The sequence below is a fragment of the Astatotilapia calliptera genome, chromosome 9 (assembly GCF_900246225.1).
Source record: "Astatotilapia calliptera chromosome 9, fAstCal1.2, whole genome shotgun sequence".
NCBI lineage: Eukaryota > Metazoa > Chordata > Actinopteri > Cichliformes > Cichlidae > Astatotilapia > Astatotilapia calliptera.
Window position 1 is genome coordinate 10,228,301 of NC_039310.1, and position 23,617 is coordinate 10,251,917.

General features: G+C 40.9%; 1 protein-coding gene across 7 annotated transcripts in view; it reads right to left on the minus strand.

Moving 5' to 3' along the window:
- ntng1a (netrin g1a) overlaps nucleotides 1-23,385 on the minus strand; it is a 120,115-nt gene extending 96,730 nt beyond the window's left edge. For 2 of the 7 annotated variants that reach the window (XM_026179211.1, XM_026179216.1), the window contains exons 1-2: nucleotides 22,258-23,384; nucleotides 10,320-10,991 (exon numbers count right to left, since the gene is read on the minus strand). In XM_026179211.1, the coding sequence (XP_026034996.1) occupies nucleotides 10,320-10,571 (252 nt within the window). In that variant the 5' untranslated portion in view covers nucleotides 10,572-10,991; nucleotides 22,258-23,384. Of the gene's footprint in view, nucleotides 1-10,319; nucleotides 10,992-22,257 lie in introns of all 7 variants that reach the window. The other 5 variants (XM_026179213.1, XM_026179212.1, XM_026179215.1 and 2 more) reach the window with 3 other exon arrangements.
- Nucleotides 23,386-23,617: the final 232 nt, after the last annotated feature.

Sequence of the window (23,617 nt, forward strand, 5' to 3'; positions counted from 1 at the left end):
GACATTACAAGCCAATAAAGGTTAAATAAACACCTACATAACTGAGGATATAACTTTTAGATTGTGCAACTAAACTACAATCAGTGTTGCTATGATGATGCTAATGGTGTTAGTGCAATGATAGCATAGGAATTTGGCTGAGGGACAAAATTATGTTGCATATAGGTGGAAATTAATCATTTCTGACATGTTGCAGACATGTTGTGCTGCTTTTTTAAAACACATATCACTTTGCATTAGTATAGTATACAGCAGCATACATCCCAAAATAGATAGAAAAGCCTTCTGAAATAGTACAATGTGAACTGCAGTTCAAAATTTAGCAAAGTGTGTCTGTACGTACAGACACAAATAGAAGCAAAGTGGCACACACACACATACACTAGTCACACAACACAAGGTATTCATTGTGCTGATAAGGGATGGGAGGCCCTGCTGCTTTGAAATGCTGAGTAGAGGAGGGAGAGCGTCTGCCACAACTGTAGGAAGATCTGACCCCCCACGACGGGTAAAAATGAGGGATGGGATCACTGGGACTGCTCTATTCAGAACACACCCCCTTATCTGCTGCAATTAACATTAAAACCCCCCCGAACACAGCTAAATGAAAACATGAGTGCCTCAAAATATGAATGCTACCATATGCCATGCTCGGGGCTCTGTAAACTTCTCTCTATCGGCCTGTGCTCATGAATGCCATTTGTTATTCAGTTCCCAAAGAGGGAAGGGGGATATTTAGAAAATCAGTGTTCAACCAAGTGAGCTCCGAGGGGAAAGCCACACTAGAGGGTCAAAGAGTCATTTAAAGTCAACGGATCTCTGCAGAAGCCAACCACTGTATCTCCATATATATTCTCCAACCCCTCGCGCACAAAGGAGGAGGAAGAACAGGGACGGCTATAGGACAGGAGGGGGTGTGTGGGTGTTCCAGACCATAATTTTCCTCAACTGATGAACTGTGAAATGCAACAAAAGCCCCCATTACCACAAGAGGGATTTTGAGTCCATGGAGCTATAGGAGAGAAAAGAGGGTTAAAAAAAATGCCTTTGTTAAATAAAATACACGGAGAAAGAAAAGAAAAACGTTCCCGTGTAGCAGAAATCAGACTGTGAGGGCCAACATGGTTGGTATATATTATTTGTGAGGTCTCCGGTCCCTAGAGTATGGTGACCACTTAACTGTGAGAAAACGTGATATTTCTGGGTGACTTGTAGTCAATAGCAAGAACTTTTAAAGATATTCAGAGGCTAAATCTGAGCTATGAGAGATCATCCCTTCCTTGACTTATATTCAATAGCAATTTTCTCGGAATATATCATTTCAGTATCTGGAAACCAAAGCTGAACGAGAGGGAAATATAATGTTTTTGCTTCCCGGGATGAAACGTTAGCCCTTTTCCTATTGACTTTGTTTTATACATGTAAGGGAATATGTTCTGATTTGCTCTTTCACAGTCCAACATGTGAGTTCACATTTAAACAAATTAACGATCCTTCAGCTTCTCCGAGGTTCCTTGCCATAGTTTATGGTGAAGGAGGAAATGTTCTGCTTCAAATTTAAAATAAAAAAATCTACAGAAAACCCTGTGGGAGGCTGGAGCCGAGGGGGCCCCCCGTCATCCTGTGATGGCAGTGTAAATGGTGAAGCAACACCGAATGCCTTGATGGAGCCCAGATTTACAAGTCATACACTCACACAGCACAACATCACAGAGCAACACCTGATGTTTTCTGCATACCAACTTTTCGCTAACTTCACTTTGCCAAACTTTTTTCCCCCCTCTCTGGGAGTAGACATTTCCTCCTCTTCACACTTTCAAAAAGTCCTCCCATTTCATTCATGTACAACCAAAAGAAACAAAAACAAAAATAAACAATGACACATTGTAATGATAGGAGGTGGTGTAATATGCCATTGCTCACATTGATCACTAAACCACACCCCCTCAAGTGTTGCTACATCTGCAAAGTTTTCCATTTTCCCATGACACATGCTCAGTTTGTAATAATATTTGCAGCTCTGCTACTTAAAATTCTTGGTAAACAAAACAAAGTCTTTCATTTATTGCGGGTGGCCGTTGTTATGCCTGCTGAAAGTAAAAATATTTTCCGCATACCATGAGGTGGTTTACAACGCAGTATCCAGCGGACTCATTAAAAGGAAAAAAAAATCATTATTTTCTGTCACATGAATTATTCTGCAGTAGTAGACGCTCATAGTAAACATCGCAAAAGTTTTTGAGTAATGGGTGCGTGTACGTGCAATCCAAACGCTCTGGCTTCTGTTTGCTCTAAATACTCAGTTTCAAATAGCTTTTTTTTTATACTCTTGGCTTTGATGATGTCAACAAGAGCAGATCTCCCTATTATGGTCATGTCATGCTCACAGCTCTGGCTGTGAGCTCAGGAGCCTTGCCCACCTGCTGTCCCCACCTTCTGTTCGTTAGAGGCAGCCAATCAGAAAAATGTGGGCTTAGAGGGAGGAGGAAGAAGCTTATTTTAGATGGAGGATGAACTGAGCAGCTGCACTGAGGGCCAGGATTATTTTCAAGTGTGAATCATGCAAAGCTCCTCTAGCAGAGCTCCAGATCAAAAATATGTTAGTAGAAATGAGGATAATAGGTCCCATTTAATATTTCCAAGTGAATGACTGTGAAACAATTTGAGAGTCTGATCAAAGACTGTATCCATAATCAAACCTGGTGCACCTTCCATTGTGTTTTAGTGTCTGCTAGAAAGTACATGAAAATATTCACAATGAAAGAATATATAATAACTATAATAACTTAAAACTAGGTTTGAAAACTCCAAAGATGTTTTTCCATAGCAACTCTGAATTTCTGCTATCAACAGTATCTCCCATTTCAAACATGTCAACTCAGTTTGCAGAACGGCTGGAAATGCACCTCTTCAGGGAATTACAGCATAATAAAATCAACGCTAATCCAATTGATTTGGAAATATTACAGAAGGTACTGTTTGTGTTGTATGTGCGGTTTCACTTGGCAACAAACTCAAACAAATGCATAGCACAACAAAGTAAGTGAATTTAGGCTCTGTATCCAGTGTGAATACAAGGTTCGCACTGCGGTTAACTGGTTACATCAGAAAATTAGCTGTTCTTATTCTTTTGCTAGCCTGCTGTTTCCTGACTCTAGTAATTGCTACCTACATGAGAGGAAACACACTTTGCTGTTGTGTCTTTGTGTCTGGATCCTTGATCATAGCACAAAGATGATGTGGCAACCATACACTCAAAACTCCATGAATTCATATCAGAAACTGAAATTTAAAACAAAAGTACTGCTATACAAGGCTGAGCCACAACATGCCCATAACAGGAAGTGGGATTTTCTGCCAACACCTGTTTAATGGACTTTTCTTGAGCCTGGTCTGGGCTGGCTGACAAGCCCATGTTCATATTGGTGCTCGAAGGCTCGGGAGAAGGAGCGCTTGGAAATAAGAAAATGATAAAAATTCAGCCGGTGCCCGACGCTCATGCAAAGTTTATAGCACAGGATGTGTCGGACAGAATATGATGAGATCCTCCCCTCACTGCGGTATCTGTAACCTTCACACTGGTCAGCTACAGTGTGGGTGTCTAACAGTTATCTGCTGTCTTAGACAATATTAGATCTATTCTCGCCGTGCCGGCAGTTGAATTCATCAAGCTACAAAATTAAAGATTGAAAGGTTCATATTTGGAGAACACGGGGGAAAAGTGTGCAGGCTGTAGGTTTCAACTCATTAAATATGAATGTTAACACTACATGACTGACATTATAGAAACCCATCTGTTAGTCTGTATAATAACTAAACAGTTCTGTTTACTTAATATCACCCTTTGTAAATAAGGAAGCAGCCAAAAGCAGCTTCTTCATTAGTAAATCCAATTTGTATTTTTCATTATTTATTTATTTTTTTTTTAATTATTGTTGCCAGAGAGTCTGGACCGTGCAGCGATTTTGCACTCTGGTCACAGTGGCGGCTCAAATCCTTAAAAAAGGAAAACAAAATAATTTTCTCACAAAAATAAAATACAGTAAAATTTAAAATTTCCTGATTTCTCTGCATAATTGGAGAAATTAGCAACTTTGTCTTTTTCTATGCTCAGACAATGTGAAATCACACAAAGCAGAGATGCTGACAGTCCAAAAGCTTTAAGAAGGGAACAAAAAGTAGGGAACTAAACAAACAAATGTATTTAACACAGTAGTAGCTTGATGGTTTGTTTGAGTTATTCTGGGTTTGACAGTTTCAATATACAATGTATGAAATTATATATTCAAATAAATATGTGTTTTGTTAAACACATGTCTGCCAAAGAGTAATCAAGCTGTGTCATTAAAGTTACAGTGTTAAACAGTAGCCCGGTGTTGTTAAAATCAGTGTGCATGACATTATGTTGCTGATAGAATAATTCAGTTTTTTTTAAATAATGAATGACCTCATGTTATGAGTGTAAAATATTTTTATAGTAACTTTTGGAAGCCTGGCCCACTTGTTATGGAGGATATATCGAATACATACTTACATACATAAGTATTACTTTACCTACTGATTATATAGAGAATTTCATCTATTTTTTTAGTTGCAGATAAAACAAAAAACTAAATTGAAAAAATATCGAATCTGGTGATTTTCAGTTTGCAATGCATCAGTTCATCATATTTCATTAAAGCAATAAATCTAAGCATCAAAATTGATGCAAATGGACTAATTAAAGCACAGTGTATTTAGCAGGCATGTCTGTGGGAATGTGGCTTCAGCTTGTAGCTTGTTGAAACAATAAAGTAAATTTTATGGCTCTTATGTGATGAAAACCGCTCTGCCCATAAAGGAGAGTGTTTGAAGTGTGTCACGTTAAGAAAAAAAATGAATATGCACTATACTGAGTACAACCTTCGCCTCAACTTGTTTGCTGAGGGTTGATTAGGCTAATTAAATCACAGAAAAGAGACAGAATTCCCTTGAGCGCAGATTAAAATCAGCTGTGAAAAATTCTGCTTAAACATCGCCTGCTGGGTAATTATACAAAAATAATAACTCTTTGTTTGCCACTCCAGATAGCTATCAGTAATCAAACAATGAAACAAAAAGCTATGCTGAAAGAATCTGTGGATTATCCACAGATTTTTTTTTACTCCTATTAGCTTGTTTTGGCAAAAAATTCAAAAAATGCAATAAATGTTTGCCCCTGTTTGGCAAAGATGAAAGACAATACATAAAGTGGATCACACTGATTTAGTCCTCCAGTGTTAAACAGTTCTACTGAATAGAAAATGTTTTTTTATTGGTGTTTAATTGTAACAATGTTCCTGATATCTGACCTTTTTTATACCAATCAGTGCATCTGAAATTCCATCTTTGTGCTTGTTTTTGCAATCTCACCTCACAAAAAAATCCAATATAAACTGTTTATGAGACAGACACAGACAACACTGTAGCCCTGTGAAAAAGCAGCTGTCTCTTTTCTCTCGATATCATCCTCCTCTAACCCTTGCATTGAGCGTTGCAGTATGAAATGAGACATATTGCTGCTGACAGCGCACTCGTTTTCTCAAGGAAATGTCAACGTGGAGCCCGTTGGCGGAGTGGGATGGTTGAGGCATGGGAGAGTTAAAACGCTTTGGCTGTCTCAAACCTTTAATCGGGATCAGCTTAGGAAGAGGGGAGATTTGTATACCTCTGAGTAAATCTATGGGGGCTCACAACAACCTTGCCTCCCATTCACTGGTTAATACATCTAGAAAACCTCATCTAAAAGGATGACCAAGATGCAACATCGAATAGCAGGTTATAATGGGAAAAAAAGAGTCGTTGTTACAGAAAAATGAAAAAAGATTTAAAAAAAAACATCAATCCTGGCAAGGTTCAAGGAAAACATCTTAAATCTGTAGTAAAATCAAGCAAGAGATGCACGGTTCATCTCAGCCAGAGGTTAACTGGAATGTACCATCTTGTCTGGTAAGCACAGGGGTGCAGGTGCTCACAGTCTGCACACTGAAAAATAAAAAGGAACACTATGTCTGTGTTAGGGAGTAACATACCTTAATGACCAAATAATGGAACTATTACCAGTGGAAAAAACACTTTAGTAAATTAAAGTTGCAAATGAAAATGTTGACAATTACAAACAAGGCTACATCTAGATATTATTTTCTGTATAAAGACGTTATGTAGTATATAACTCATATTATATTTCTCATGTTGTTGCTTCCTTCTCTACTTGTGCATTCCAAAGCCTTCCTAGTACTGGCTATAAGCACAAACAAATACTCCTAAGCAGGTTTTGTTCAAGATAACAAATCAATAAGTATAAAAGCACCAACTACTGACCAATCAATTCTCTTGGAAATTGGCAGCGCCATTTGTAGAAGATGTTGCAACGCTCGGTGTTCGGATCATGAGGGTCTCTTAGGAGGGCAAGAGTGTTCAGAGAAGGTCTAAACCCTCTGGCTTTCCCTGATGAGCATCAATAAGAGAGCTATAGATTCTCAGCAGAGGGAATTGCCTTTTCATTGTTCTGTAGGTCTTTGTATAGCAATATAATCCTACAACAGAGACTGATTAAAGTACTAGTAAAGTCTTGTATTTTATGTCCTTGAGAGTAAGCCTACTAACCGGGTTGAATTATGTGTTTATATATGCTCTTTTTTTTACTGGGATTTAAACATGTACACAATAAGTCAAACTTTGATTAAAAAAAATAAATATATATCTTGCATATTTGCAGCTTAAGGGGGAAAAAATAAAATACGACATGCTATGAAAAGCTTGATATGGGTATGTTTGCAGGCTTAGAAATGGCAATGGTTAACAAAGTTCACATTTTAAAGCCTATATCAGTTTCTAATGAATTATCCAAATTAGTTACAACGCCATGTGTGGTATACTGTCCTCTGACACAGCATTACAGTCCTTTGATTGAGGCTGAAATGGGGTAAAAAGGCACACACTGCACCACCTCCTAACAATCCCCATAGCTTCCTCATTTAGATGTGATTGGCTATGAAATGTACTGGCCTGCAGGACTCAGGTTTCAGCATTCATCAGCACTTCCTGGTTGTAAATTGATGGCACCGAGAGAAGCATCCAGTACTTGCACGGGAATGCAGAAGGACATCAATGCATGCAAGAGCATGGTTTCCAAACACAGTTTAATTTATATATCCACACCTACTGAGTAGACTCATTTATGTTTAATGCCACGTGCATCAAAGAAGAACAAAACTGTGCGTTACGCTGAACGATCATTTTATAGCCCAAAAAGCTCTGCGGCGAGGTAAATGAAACGCTGATAATTCCCTTGAGTGCTCTTGACTGTGATGCGGCGGCTAGACATAGAGGAAACGCAGCTACTTCTCGGTTTAATCAACCTGTACTGGGAAACAAAGACGTGTCTAAATGCAACATAATTACTTCCATTGGTTTTATAAATATGCAGCTTTTTTATGTTTTTAAGGTTTTCCAAATACGCAATCATCAAAGTTAATTGTTTTGCACAAGAACTGGCTTTTTTGGAGATTGCACATTAATTTTGTATGAGCTCAAAGATGCCCTCATGAACGCTGCACAAACCCGACCATCAGGCTGAGGCTGTGGGAGCCGTCCAGGCTTTTAAAGGCCAGTCTGAGTCTAACTGGAGGGGACCGTGAAAACTCATATGATGGCAGATTCATGTGCCGGAGTTCAGTGAATGCCAGCTTATTGCTAAGGAAAAGGTCACTGGGCTAGAAGGAGAATTAAAAAGTCTTTACTGGGGAGGGTGGTGTGTGTGATGTTGTCTTCCCTTATCTGTGACCCTGGGATGAAGGCCGCAACCCGAGATAACCACGCTCATATAAGCAGCACGCCCTCAAGCTACTGCATCTCTTTCCGTCTCGGTCTCCTCTCGTCAGGCTTCGGTGTCTGTTACCTTCAGCACTCCAGGAAGCAGACACAACGCTTTAAAATACACCCGCCTCTACGAGCGCAAAATCAATTACCAGAGAGATGGAATTCTCCGATAATGCAGCATAATGATAATTGCCCTGGATCTGCCGTGATTTGACTTATGATACAAACCACTATTGGCATTGTAGCAGCGTATTGGCAGCCAGAGTAGCTGAAATATCAATGATAATTGTTCCAATGTTGATTCGGAGCCACGTTACTGCCTGGGGTAAACATAAACCAATTGCACAGAATTGGACTCCATGGTAAGCAGCAGGGGTCATATTTCATTGATGTTTGTGTGATTTGCGATCAGCACAGTGCAGCAAGAGAGAGGAAATGGTTATGTGGGAGCTAACCGCTGCCTGTTTAATTGAAGCACTCCTATCACATCGACTGCCGGAGACACGAGGGCGACAGCGCGGCACAAACTCGCGCTAATTCAATAAGCAATAATCACACTGTTGTTAAGAGGCTGGCATTAATAATCACAAACTCCCTCTCAGTGAGTCTAGAAATAGAACATAGATCAAAAACGGATGGCTGCTCGTCCAGGATTCAGCCAGTTTATCCACAGCATAGCCGCGGCAGGCCGCACAGATACTACGACGCGCTTCAGACTCAGATGTGGATCGCTCGGAGGTCAGGGAGTCACCCGGAGGGGAAAGAAAAGCAGAGGGTGGCTGCATTTTGACAATGACCTCGCAGATATGGAATCCCATGCCCTCTAACTCACTTTGCCTTCAACCAACCTTGGAGTCAGCCAATCACAGGAGTCAGCATTTTTCAAAAGTGCCTCAGAGATGTCGGGCTGAATAATGTGTCCTATGAATAAAACACATTAGCTACAAAACATGCTGAATTATTCACATTTCAGAGCCTCCTTGCCTCCCTACACTCGAGATATTAGTTCTTCAGTCATCATATGCTTCGCACACGGTCCTCGGAGTCTCTGTCTCCCTCACGTTCACTCCTTCTCACTTCTCCGTTGATCATTCTCACTGCCTTTGTCATCTGTGTTTTGTTAATCCCTCTCTGTTTCTCTGTCTCTCCCCTCAGCTGACGTTCTGCTGATGGCGAGTGTCTATTTATACTCCCAAAGTTACTACTTTTCCTGGAACATCTCACTATTTATCTAAAGAGCTCTTGAAGCCGTTGAGGAGTACATTTGTTCTGAGAGAATCTTTGATGATTTGGTAACACACGGTGGCCCAAAATGGATTCCTCATTCAGCGCTAATCTGAGGCGACCAGCTGTGAGCTTCAGAGCTAAAAGGACCTGAAATAAGGAGGAGGGTGTTTTGCTAATTAAATACTTGACCTAATATGCATCTTTTGCTCATTTCACTTTCAGCTCCATCAGGAATTTGTAATTTTCATGATTGCGATATAATTTGCAGAATCAACACCATCGCTGACACTTGAAAGGGTAAACCAATCAACCAGTCGCTGCTTTGAATTTTGCTTTTTTAAATCAGTCTGATCCCGCAAAACATCCCCATCATTTGCTGGGTAGTTCCCTGTTGAATTTGTTGTGATATTAAATGCTCGTTGGATAATTTTCTAAAATGTGTTTAATTATTTTATTTATTCCAACTCCACTTTAAAGTGTTTTTTGATCATAAAACTGAAAATAAATACAGTAAGAAATCCTGCTGATGCGTACAGTTTGGCCCTGCAGGTCACAGCATTAAAATGTTTATATATGAGAAAACATTTTCCTCACAGAAGAACATCTAACATCTTTTTTCAGAGCTTCCCAAAAAAATAACAAAAGAATAATAAGGAATGCTGTGTGACTGATTAATATGTCTGAACACTGCATGGGTAAAAACATTGTGCATATACCATCATGCACCACACTGTTATATTTTTAGTCCACCTGTGCACTATTTCACCCACCCAGAAACTGTTTGAATTTTTAAGCCACTCACTCATCCACAAACATGGGTGCAACAGCAAAGCTGTGCTGGGACGTCTCTTTACTCTGAAAGCAGAACGACTGAGGAAGCTGTATTTCTATATGAGGCTTTTGTGTGTGCAGAGAAAGAGGTGAGCGCTTGTGTTTTCATTGAAAAGTCACATTATACTGTGTTTTCTGCCGTGTCAACAGCACATCAGACAGTGTTTGCAGTGCACACCAAGAAGCAGCTCTCTAAACAGCAGAACATGACGTCAATGGGCACAAGCCTCTATTTCTTCAGCCACAGTAAGGTATCTGAGTCACACAGGCTTTTGAAAGTGTCTGTCATGGCTGTGGGGTTGAACAAGCCGAGAAGCAACTTGATACACAGGAACAGATAAGAAAGACGCCTTAGGTTGTCTTTTTTTCCCCTACTAGGTGTACAACTTAAAAAAAAAAGTTTCACTTTTCAGCGTACTCACCAGGGCACAGTACGTCTCTGGAGGGTCTCCACAAGTGATGTTGGGAGGATCTAGAGTCACCTTTAGGTACTGGGTCATATCTGCTGCCTCGGGTTGGCAGGCCATGTAGTCCCAGGTTAAGCCTTCATCTGAATAAACCTGGGACTTGCACACATCGTAATGTCCCCATGCTGCAGCAGGGTAGTGCTGCATGGCTGCCTGGCAAACACCAGTCCACAGTGCCTGCAGCGTCAGCGCAAAGTGGAAACGCATGACTGGCCCTTTCTCAGCTCCTTGTTAAGGAGCCGTATCTCCTTCTGAAGGGTGTACAAACAAGGGATCGCTCTTCGACTTCCACTTACTAAACTTCACTCAAGAAGAGTGAGGAGGCATGCCAAACTCCCTTTCGGTGGAGCACGGGTTGCTTTACGAGTGTTTTTCAGTACAATTTCTGTCTCTTTCAGGTTTTCGAGGGGCGGTGGATGATTTGAGGGATGGTGAGGCTACCAGCCCATTGAGAAGATAAGACAGGACAGAGGGAGGGAGGAGGATGGTGGAGGAGAGAAGGAAGAGGAAGAGGGGGGAGGCAAGACGGAGATAGCCCTCTGACACGCTGATAGGAAGATGAGTGACGGGTCTCCTCAGCTTGCCTGGCTGTCAATCATGGTACTCGTCCTGCGTGACGATCTGGCACTGCAGAGAAACAGGAGAAGGAGAAGAAGAGGCGGGGTGAATATACCTCACTTATGGGAATAGAATTTGACAGTGAGAGAACATTAGCTGGGGCCACGTCATGAGTAAAAGGTGTACGTGTGAAAAGAAAGTTGGATGGGTGCGAGAAAAAGGTGCCGTGCTGGTGTTGGTTGTCGATCAAAACACAGAAAATCAGTAAGCGAGGCCACCGGGGTAAACTGGATCCTGCTGCTTTCACGCCAAACCCTCATCACACTCAGCGGTATTAAGCCTACAGTGTTACAGCTTTCCCACAACCACACTCACCTTACACCTCAGTCAACTCAAACACCATACAATACATGGGAAAAAAGGACAAATAGCATGCAGAACATAACAAAATTTCATGTGTTGTTCATTCATGGAAACCATTCACCTCAGTGCTGCTTTAATCATAAATACTGGACAGTACTCTAAATGGCTGCTTAATGGTTTAAGCTAAATGCAAATTTCAGCTTCTCTTTTTGGTTAGCGCCACTTTGTATCAGTGCTTTATGGGATAATACAGCAAAAAATCAAGTTACAGCAGGGAAAATGTGCAAAAACCTCACATCTATAAAACACAGACATGCGTGTGCACTTTTGTATTGGTGCATATACATGTGCAAACACACCAAAGTTCATATGAAAACAAAAATACCAATAAGTACCAATCGGTTCAGTGTATTGATGCTAAATTTGATCTTACAGATAAAACATTTTGTCCGAGGTATCAAGGACTTGTACTGTGTCAGCTGCACAGGGGGATGGAAAAAATGATATTGTACAGTTGAAATCAATTGTGTAGTGAAAAACCCTGAAGTAGTTCAAAAATAAAAGTTGGCAACATCGGGAGTATTATGATACTTTAACAGCTATCATGAGCACTGGAGTCGATGATCCAACAGGGAGTCATGGGAGGCTTTTATGTCCGTGTTGTCATTAATAATATATAAATATTGTTTTTTTCCAGTTCAAGTTTAAGTTCTTGATTAAATGTACTCAAACAGAGATTGATTGATTTTTTTTCACTTGCAGGCAATGGTAAGACACATTTTGACTCCCTGATAAAGCTGATGTAACATTTGTAGAAACTGTGAAGGGTGTGAAGGACACAGAGAATAAAGAGGTAATATTATTTATTATCTACCTGATTAATGAAAATCCATTAAAGAAAAAACAAAGAGCCCCATCAAATGCTCCATTAAATGCTCCACTATCTTCACCTGGGAGAGCTCTCCTAGTTGTTACAATCGAGCATAGCATCCGGGGGTCCATAAAAAGCTAGCTCGTCCGGCCCACCATCCATCACTATTCAAAGGTTAGTGTAATGTGTGAAGTACGTGGGAACATTTTCTTGACAATAGCTGGCTGCACTGCACAAACGAATGAGAATTAAAAATCCACTGAAAAAAGGTAAAAGTGACCTTGACCTTGAGCACAATTTGGATGAAGACCCATTGTGTGTAACTTTGATTAAATTCTGATTGGAGCAGCAATTCTTTCAAATTATGGAGAGATGGGCAGACGACAGACATCTCACCACCCTGTAAGCTCATCTGACTGATGCAGCAGAGTTAGAGGTAAAACGGTACGCTTTCTAGCTAGTGCTAAGTCTAAGTATACTACTGTATATGTAAGAATTCTGGGTAATTTGTACGCAGAACATTGCACTCTCTGTTACTACGTTTTTTGTTTGTGGAAGTTTGTTAGCAGATATACCAACTTGTGACCGATCATTAGAAGCCACCGCAATACAAAAACACTATAGGAAGTTAAAATGTTCTCAGTAAAGGTGCAGCCCCTGTGTGTGTGATCCAATAATTCCAAACATCCTATGGCAAGAATAAAGAGACAAAACTGTTTTCAACATTACAGGTTAGTAATTAATGATGACTGGATAATGAGTCATGGAGCTCCAAAATACTGTATTCATGACATATCACACTTAATCAAGACAACATCCTCAGCCAGGTAGTAGAGGCTTTGACCCAGAAACAGGGTTGCTAAATCTTTATGTAACAAGTGCACAGATGAAAAGATGAGATGAAGAGATACTCATGAGATTTGTGAGAATGAATCAAAGCAGTGAAATCAAGACAATGAGCGGAAAGACAGTGAAATACTCATGTGTACTCCAAATTCCTTCATGGGTTTGTCTATGCAACCAGAATATTACAAATAAATGTAACAGTTATCTGATCCATACTGATATAAACCAAGTGATTAAAGCTGCCTTAAATGAAGGACGGAGTGAACCGTACTCCACAAAAATGAAGTGGCCACTTTTGAGATTGTCCCACATTTCAGCATTACTAGTTCATGACTGTTCACAAGTTTTAAAGGAGTCTCGCAGATGGTGGATTGTCCATTGCAGGAGCCACAGTCCTATATCACATACAGTGATTTACTTCATAGCGTCTATAGGATCCATTTATAACTGCCAACCATTGTGGGCTATGGCCTCGTTTTTTCTTCTGTCTTCAGCCTTCTCTTATTTATTTTTTTCCACATACGCTTTTTATTCCAGTTTTTGTGAATTTAGGTTTCTTTTTTACTTATTTAAAACATCTTTGAAGTAAAGATGTCTCCGACCCACATTTATCTTTATATTTCAAAAAGCAAGCCAGATGACCAAGGTCGTAGGTTATGTGAACATTTCCTGCTTCCTGCCTTCAAGCAGCAGCCCAACTGAGAGTGATTGATGGAGAGCAGACTTGGAGACTGAAGGCTCCTTCTCTGGTCTCTGTTGTGCTGCTTTTTTGCAGTATGTGTGCAGCAACAAAACACAGTTTGTAGTCATGCCTGATCACTTTCACCTAACAGACACTAAATTAGGTCTAAGCGATCTCTGATGTTCACTGATGGTGTAGTATTGTTTTAATTGCTAACTTTAATTGCAATTAATTGCAATTAACACAGCCATGTTTAATAAACCCTAAGGGCAATACTATGGGTAAAATTGGATCATGTTATCATACTACAGACACACACACACACATATAGATACACATATATATTTATTTATTTAAGGAGAAGTTGAATAAAAACTAAAGCTCAGAATTATCAAAATGTGCTAAGAAGCAGCTGAGCACAAGCTGTGACAGGATTATAAAAGGAAGTGTAGTGTGAGAGTGTGAGAAAGTCAGTATGTGGAAAGAAATAATACACTTCTATAGAAGCTGAAGTCACATTTAATGGTCTACCTGAAGCCTAAAGATGTGTTCAAATGAGTAGATGAGCATAAGCATAATAGAGACGGAGATGAATGCCCAGATGAAGGGAGTCCACTAAGGACAATGTAAAGACATATTTAGTTCTATTTCACATGCAAATGTAGCAATAAGGCTATTTTTATTTGCCTCTTAAAATGTAAATTGGACGCATTGTACCAAAGTAGGGTAGATATGTGATGCTTCTGTGTTTCACACTGTGGCATTTGGAGTCATTTCAATCCGACTGAATGTAAATCATAATTTTTAGAAACAGTCAAGGTCAGGGGCAAAGACTCAGTAGCATATAAATACACTGTGCAAAGCAGCAGAGGCACAAAGTGGGAAAACATCCATTAATAATGTTGGAAGCCAGATGATATAAGCAGAAATGCAAGGTACCTAAAAACAGGGCAAGATAAGATGAAAAAAATAACTCCAATTGATCACTAAAGCACATATCCCGAGCTTTAGCATTCATTCTAAAAAAAAAAAAAAAATCCATTCAAGAATCCAAGAATTAGTGGAAAGAATTTAATTTTGCAGGTAAAATAAGCGAGAAATACAATGTGAAATATAGAGTAAAGTATTGCAGGTCAGTGGGCAGAGGAGGGAGGAAGAGATTTGGGGGCAGGGGGGGGGGGGCAGAACTGAAGCACCTTAAATGTAAAATGTAAGAATGTCAATGGGGGAGATGTCAGCAGGTGAGGAAGCAGCCAATTATCCAGACGAACTCTTGGCACAGAGCTCCCTGTTCCCATTAAGAGACATAATATTACCGTGTTAAGAAGGAGACTAAAGAGATGGCTGGAAAGTGTCCGTGTGTGTAATAGCGTGTGTGTAATAGCGTGTGTGTAATAGCGTGTGCGCACGCCTCACGTGCAACCTCTGGATAAAAAGTGGTTCGAGTCATGGGTAATGAGACAACAAGCACGGGCGAGGGCTTCGATAACAAGCAATAGAGATCACAAAAGCTGGGTCATTATTACTCCACTAGCCTGGACACAGCAGCCCCTTCCTCTCATTACTCCCTGCTTATAACCCTCTGTCGCTCCAAGCAGACGAGGTGAGAGCGAGAAAAGGAGAGCAGATGGAAGAAGTGTGGATGTGCATCTTAAGTGAGAAAATGGTTTATTTTAGGGCAGGCTGCTTCCTCCAACCATCGATCAAGGTCTAAGGACATCAGAGGAGGTGCGCTCGGAGGAAGCCTGAAAATTCTTCCACGTATAGGAATATATACTGCATCGTATGCACACGGCAAGTAACAGTGGGAGGTCGCTGAATATGAGAGAGGAGCGGACGTAGAAAAAAAAAGTATTATTTTAAAACTCTTTAAAAAATAGCTTTTCTCTTTCAACAGAACTGCATATTGCTCAATTGCCTAGTCATTCAGAAATATGGGATTTAACTACTTTTTAAAAATGTTATTACACTGATGTATTAAGTTGTAATGTACGTTAAAAAAACAATCAAGTCATTAGAAAAAGTTTAAATAGGTCACAAGACCTGTCCCAGTTGATGAAAAAATATATTCAGTATGATAAAGAAAAGCCCCACAGCATTTCTTCTGTTAGACGTGGAAACACAAACAGATATGTTATAAATGAGGCTATAACTAATAAAAGTTTGGATCTCACATCTTTATCCTGTTAACAAATGTCTGAAACAATGATCATTTTTAAGGTTTTCAGTCATTAATCGTTACTTTTTATTTTCAGTCACAAAAAATACAGTCATGGAAATATAAATTCCTATGATCTCATATTGGGAAGAAAGAGTTGCTTTAATTTTTTATTGATTTAATTATGATATTTCTAATTATTAGAGTATTATAAAACCTTTAAATGCAGCTTCATGGAAAAATGGTAAGAACTACAGCTCCATTTCTGTGGGTGCCCCTCAGGTTGCTATGGTATTTATGGGTATGCCTATTTTTATATTATTATCTTTGACATGTATTTTATGTCTATTCTGTGTCATAAAAACAAATATCATATTTTCTATTCAAAAATGTCAAGTGGATGCTGATGTTTACCAAAATAAGATAAAAAAATCTCCACAGTCTGCGATGGGAGTTTACAAACAAAAAATCAACTGAAAAGATAAAAAGGGAAAGATTACAACCAAAAAAATGGAATAACAGGCACTTCAGGTAAGTTTGGACAAGTACTGAAAATAAACCAGTGCACACTGGCTGTAGGGATACAAAGCTACCAACAGAGCACCTTCACACGCTGTAGATGTGCGACACCAAATATGTGCATCATGTTCTTTTCTAGGCTTGAGAGGCAATGCTGAATTCACAGAGTGAATTGGTTTTGGAGTTTTAAACATTTAAACAATCGCACTAATTAGCTTTACCTCCAGATCCTTGACTCTGGCATTGTTGTGACTGAAGGCAAATCGGATTTGTTTCTCAGATCAGGTCTTAAGGGCAGACTGCTGACTTTCGTATTTGCCAGTGATCGGATCAGATTTGCGTATCCAGACAGTACCAGAACCAATCTGCATGAGCTGCTGCGGTAACAACACAAGTGTCAGTAACTGCATTGCTCCACTTGTGACGCAGCTTTCTAAGAAGCCTTCCCTAACAAAGTAGCAGCATATAATTTGCTTTGGCATCTGTTATTCTCCATGTTGCTCTCTATAGCGCTCTGCAAGTGGCAGCATGAATTACACTCAAACTTACATTTCTCATAATTTTTTTTATTTTTTTCCACAATTCCTAAAATCAATCCAAATAAAATAAAATCTCGATATGGCGAGAAACAGATTTGGGCTGACAAGTCTGACAGTTACGTAGTTGCACATACTTGTATCGCACATTTCTTTTTTTCGTCTAGATTTGTGTCACATTATCATTTTAAACACATTATTAGCTGATCGGAATACAATTCTACGCAAACCCAAACTCCATCTACATCTCTCATTATTTCTTTCTGCTCTGGAAAACCTTTTTTTTAGAATGTATTGTCCTTTCATCGTTCTGGTCATTAAGAGCATACATTTTTAAAACTTTAATCATAGGAAACCATATTTCCACGAGTGCTTTTGCTTTTTTAAAGTTAAGAAACCCTGCCACTGTAGCCTCGCACTTTTCATCAGTGTGAAAGAATTGATCAAATTCCAGCATCAACATAAATGGGTTAAACCGAGTTGAAATGAGCATAAAGAAACTTTCAAAAGGTAAAAATATAAACAGCACACACACACACACACGCACTGTGAAATATACTGAAGGCCAAACATCCTAGTAAAGCAGTGACAAATGGAGCACGTTTTGAATAGCAGTAAGCTTAAAAACATGAACATTAGATTGAGAAATTGAATTATTAAGATTTTTACACATACAGCCATACATTATTTTGCTTCTGCTCTGTTTTGTTAAGTTAAAATAACTGTTTCTTTGTTTCTTCAGCAGGGACGTTGTTTCGATATGACTGTATGTGCAAAAGACCTACTGTGTGGGTCGGAGTGGAGTTGCCATTTAGACTGAAGGTAGACTTTTTAGTGAACATGAGGGGTTTAGGGCAGACCGTGCAAAATAATAAGTCTCAAAAATCTTACATAAGGATTTAAAGAAGTTTTCATTTTCTGAAAAGCAGATTTGTACGGGAGAATGACGCAAAGACCCCAGTAGACTGGAGAGCACAAGTCTGGGAGCTGAACAGATCTTAATTTGCATGCTGAAGAAAAACCCTTTATGACTGTGCAGTTAGTCAAGAAGGTACTCCAGCATGTGTGTGCACAGGTTGCAGTGTCAACAATCAAGAGAAGACTTCTTGCAGATGCTCAGAGGACCTGCTGCAAGATGCAAAACCACGGTAAGCCTCAAAAGCAGAAAGGCCACCTGCAGCTCACATAAACATCCAAAAAGAAAGTTTTGGAGCACAAGCGTATGAAATGAGGGAGCAAGTTTTGTCTAAACGTAGAAAGAAGAAAGACAGGAAAACTAAAAAAATAAGCAGCTCCACCCAGAGCATCAAACATGGAAGTTGCAGCTATTTTGTCTTAAAATGCTTCCGGTGGAACTGATTGTTTCACACATGACACGATGCAGAGGTGCACAAATTCAACTGATGGGTTAAACCTAACTGGAAAATTTGTCATCATCCAGCAAGACTGTTTTCCTAAACAACCAAAGAACATTTTAGAGTAAAGACGAGGTATTTCCTCCACTGGCTGAGAGCAGACACCCCACAGAACCCACGAGCTCAAGGAGATTACAGTGAAGCCCGGAGAGAGCATCAAGCATCTGCTGCTATCTGCGAGACAAAGACTTCAGGCCATCATTTACTGCAAAAGTTTTCACCAAAATGTTATATGTGAGGATTTGCTTTGTCCAAATGAATCCCTGCGCTGTGTCTCCACTCAGTTGTTTCCATAATGACACAAACCCGATGAAATTAAACATATTTAAGGTGTTGGTGCTTTAATGCACAGTTACTATATGTCAACCTGAATGGGTTGAACACAGAGCCTGGAGAACAACAGATGCTTACTACTGGATTGTAAAGAAAAATTACTTCAAGACGTTAAAGCAGTGATTTTAAGGTGGGGCAGAGGAAATAAAAAGCAGCTTTAACTTCTATTAAAGGTCTTTACAGAAGTGTGAGTGTGATTAAAAAAAAATCTTAGAAACAAAAAGTGTTAGTCACTCCGGGGAAAATAGCAAAGTATTCAAGAGCCTTGTTCAGGCAGTGTCATAAACCACATACAGTAGAGCAGTTCCTCACAGCCTGTCTGAAACATCAGGGGACTGTAGACATCAACCCGCCAGGCTGCAACCTGCAAGCTTTTATATTTAGACACATGAATCTTTCACAAGGCCCCGTAGAACTGGGATGGGGTTGTTCGGTTGGTGAGGTCACCACCCATCAAAAGCAGCCTTTTCACCCAACTGAACACCTCTCTCTGGGGCTGAGAAACGGCCCTCTGCGTCCTCTTCCATTTCATCCCAGAGGAGCACACGAGCACTGACTGTTTATCCTCATCACAAGGAAAAAGTTACGTGCATGTCCCCAGAGCTGCACTTCACTACTAGTGGGAGTAACTTGTAAACCATGCACATTGTCAAATAAACTAATGAAAGGACGACTCCTTATCAGTTTGTAGTTCTTCCTTTTTTCTCACTCTAGCCCTAAATGTGTACGTCTGAATCTAAATCCAGTGCTTTTGTCCCACTTTAATTCCCCATTCTTCCGCTTTCTAATTTCTGTTTATATTGAAAATTCATTTCTGTTGACCAGTGGTTTGTGTGGGTTCAGCATTTTCTCCTGCGATTGACTGCCAACATTCTCCACTGCTTCGGACAGCATTTCTTTTATTTTTTTTAGTCCGCCTGTGAACAAAAGAGGCCATTTTGTCACCCAACCAAAAAGAACTATCAGGTCATAATCGCTTCCAAACCATCTACAATGGCCCACAGGGGGCAGTACTTACACACCTGCCACATTATAAAGCAATTTGATGAGTAATAATGTCCCAAAATGTAAAAAGTGTCCACTTTAGCTCTAAAGGGTGCACTCAGGACAAGGTGCGGTGGAAAAATTACGAGCTTACAGCTGATATTTGAGCTATTTTCCTGCCTTTCATTTTTAATTTCACACATTTTATGCACTTTCAAGGGCAATTTCTGACCCTGCTTCTGTCCTGTCGCTACCTGCTTTCATCTTTTCTGACTCCACCTGTTTCATATTCCCTACCAGTGCCTTACTATAAGAGAAACAAGAACGCAGGAGTGAGAAGGGGAGAAAGACAGGATGGCAGACAGTCGGAAACAGATGAAAGATAGATAAAGATAGAAGCTGGCTAGGCTTCAGGAAAGAAAAAACCCTCCTGCCTGCTCTCTGCGCGCCGCTCACCAGATTTCTCTGCCTGCTTTTTTTCAGAATCCCTAATCTTGCCTGTTAACAACCTGCCAATAGGGCCGCTGTCCTCATGAATAAACATACGGAGAGTGGAGCATGGCCCTGAAAACATGACAACCAGCGCTCATGTGAGCACGCCTATAATGCGAGTGAGCTTGCCTGCGACTCAGTCCATCACTTAGCACTTTTTTTCCACTTCTGAAAATGTCGCCACCTTCAATTGGCAGGCTTATGATCTTTTAATAATGATGACAGGTAGCAAATGGGTGGAGTGCTGAAAGCTATGAAGAGACTGTGTGGTGGAGATGAGTGGGCTGACTCACAAGAGCTCAGAGTTAAAGCTCCGCTGCGGGGTTAGACAAATAATTTGCCTGTTTTTGTTAACTGGGCTTGCACTGGCCCTTGTTTTCCTCTCCTGGTGTGATAAATGTCTGACGGAACCAGATGCAATAAAAGAACAGAGCCACGAGTTCTGTCAACCTGATGTTCATTCGTTAAGAATTTCAGTTGCTCTTCTCCGAGAAGCTTTCCCACCCTCAGGATAAAAAAAGTGAAAAATGGACAAGATAATAGGCAGTGAAAACTGGATAGTGCTGGCTATCAAAAAGCCATGCTGGAACTCTAAGGTAATCATTCCTTAAACAGGATGTGGCTGCAGTCTGTCTTTGAATCAAGCATCTACTGGAGCCAGACAGGTCAGGCCTCTGAAGGCGCACAAATCCCTGACGGCCAAAGAAGACGTGCTTCACTTGCCTCCACCAGCTGTATCCGCCACCGTCCTCCATCACTCCCTCTTTCCATCCACCCCCACCCCTTCCTCTGAGCTGCTCAAGCTGCCTTGTGTGCTCTGTGTGTGCGGGAGCAGCACTTTTGACAGGGTGACTGTGGCGATGCTGACCCAAGTCGAGCTGAACGCCCTCGGGCGTCAGTTACTCCAGCTGCACATATAGAGCAGCGCGTGGGGCACCCGATGAGACAGTGAGACAAGATCACTCCTACTTGCTCCCTCCCTCCCTCCTCCTTTTCTCTGCTTCCCCTCGCCACCGAGCATGCTTCTCTTTGCGACACAGGAACACCTTATGCATTATTAAAGACACTTTTCCTAAAAAGGCTGCTAGCACATTATTCTGCAACCACAGTGACATGTCTCGATGCTCAAAATGTCCACTTTAGCTCTGAAGAATGTGCTCACCCAGGTAGCTCTCTCAAGCTGACAGTATTGTGAAAAGGTTGGAATAGTCACACAGTTTAAAGCGACAGACGCTTGGAGCACACAAATGATGGCTCAGTGTTACCTACGAGTTTTTGATAGCATTAGATATAAATGACAAAGCACATAAAGCACAAAGTGACTTCAAATCTGATATCAGTCACTCATTTATGCCAAAAACAAGTGTAGCTGATGCTGTGTATGAAGTGTAAACTAAATCCAGAAACCCTCCAATGCACACTGTGATCCTCCAGTCAGAATTTGGATGGAGCCTGAACCAAAGAGCGCTCATGTTTAATGATAATGGTTAAAGGCATCTGCTTAAAACAGCAAGGGTTTTTTTTAGACTAATTCAAGGTGAAGCCATTCTAGTCTTGAAGATTATAACTATTATTTAAAAAAAAATAGCATAACTGTACTGCCACATACTGCTTTGTGACAGACCTGGTGTCACTCATTGGGCTAGGAAGCATCTTTAAATCACACCAGGAGCTACCAAATGTGCAAAAGTGACCAACACCTAAACCAAATATACCAAAAAAGCTTCTAAATGCAAGAGACAACACAAGGATGCATTAAAGGTGGAGTAACTGCTTGCAGCGTGACACTAATATAATTATACATGGCAGTGAAGCAAGGACGTTGTAATAAGTTCCACAAGGGGGCGCCTCTAAAAAATGACCTGAGGAAATTGTGTCATGTTTTTGGATGAATTCAAGGGCACCTTATTTCTACATGTTAACACGTCTTCTTTGCTTTAAACTTTGTCAAGCTGTCCAGAAACCAAAGCCCAACAGCTGCCTGCCCCATCCTTAGCTGTTTATTGCTGGAGATAAATGCATATAAACCAGACTCACCAACTTCCAGCAATGTTAGAATTTATTAACCGGAGTGTAAAAATTATTCCTCAACGCACAAAAGAAAAAGTAAACTTCACAAGCAAATGGAAAACTCACATTTCTTTGAGTGCCTCTCTGGGAGTCCCGCTGCTCTTTAACGCCGCTCAACAAGTTCAGAGCAGCAGAATGAACATGAACGAAGAATGAAGCTCTTTAAGACGCGCTCCTTAACGGGAACGTGATGAGTACGCACGTCAGTCTCCGAGGAATCGCTGCGCGCACCATCTCTCGCTCTTGTTTCAATCAAGAGGAGGATTTTCCTGCCACTTCAAAACAAATGACTGATCACCGTCCTGAGGGCTCGGTCAGCACCGCGCCTGCTGGAAACGCGGGGGATCTCTGAGCAAGACTCCGGTGCCAAAGTGTCCATCATCCTCTTTTCTGGTGTCATTCCATCACGGTGTCAAACCTGAAGCACAATGATGTCCACGGAAAAGGGAACCCCCCACCCCATCCCATACACACAAACGCACACACACGCAGTACCGCGAAAGAAACTTTGACCTGCTGGCGCGCTTTCCTCCTCTCTGCGATCTGCTTCCTATATTTCCAAAGACTGCTGAGAGCGGATCTCTGCGCGGATCCCGTCCCCACTCTCCCCTTTCTCTCCTTCTCCCTGGCTATGAATAGGTTTCAGCCACTCAACAGGGACATGAATCACAGACAATTAGTCTCGGCTGCTGAGAATATCCGCTCGCATCAACGCATCTTCTCCTGGCCGTTTCCCCAGCAAGGCGCAGCACCAACCGCACAGACGGAGATGACGGGGAAGATAATGCGTTCCGAGGCTCTATTAGATGAGACGCACACTCAGCGTGTTTCCCCCCCACACACACGCATACCTATGGTTTTTCTCCACACCCCTCCAGCCCTTCTCCACTTCGACATACTCCTCCACCCCCCACCCACACCCCTTCTTCACAGACATCAACACGCACAATCCTCTTTCGGGACCCGTTAGAAACTCAGAAGGGAGGGGGATTGTCTGTAGTTGAACCTTGTTTGGTTGAGTTCACACGAGTCGGCTGATCGAGTTAAATTATCCAACAAATGTGGGCGTGAATATAGTCTCAAAGGAATGATTGCATCCGGGCAAAATAGAGGGGGGGATCATACTCTTGGTGATTACTACTTAACAGCCATCCGAGCATGTGAGAGGAAAAAAATAGAAGAAAAAAACAATATTTGTGCTTTTGATTTCACATGCAAAGCCATTGTGAAGTGTGAACGTGTTGAAATGCCAGGATCTTATTTATAATTAGATTTATTAGCTATAGTTCTAGTAAAGCGAATTTAATGTGTGTTGTAACTATTCAAAATGGTGCGTAATTGCTCCAAAATCCCTCTGACGCAAATAAAAACAGTGGTACCATACGTTCACTGGTCCCGCCTCGTTAAACGGGCTGTTTTAATTCCA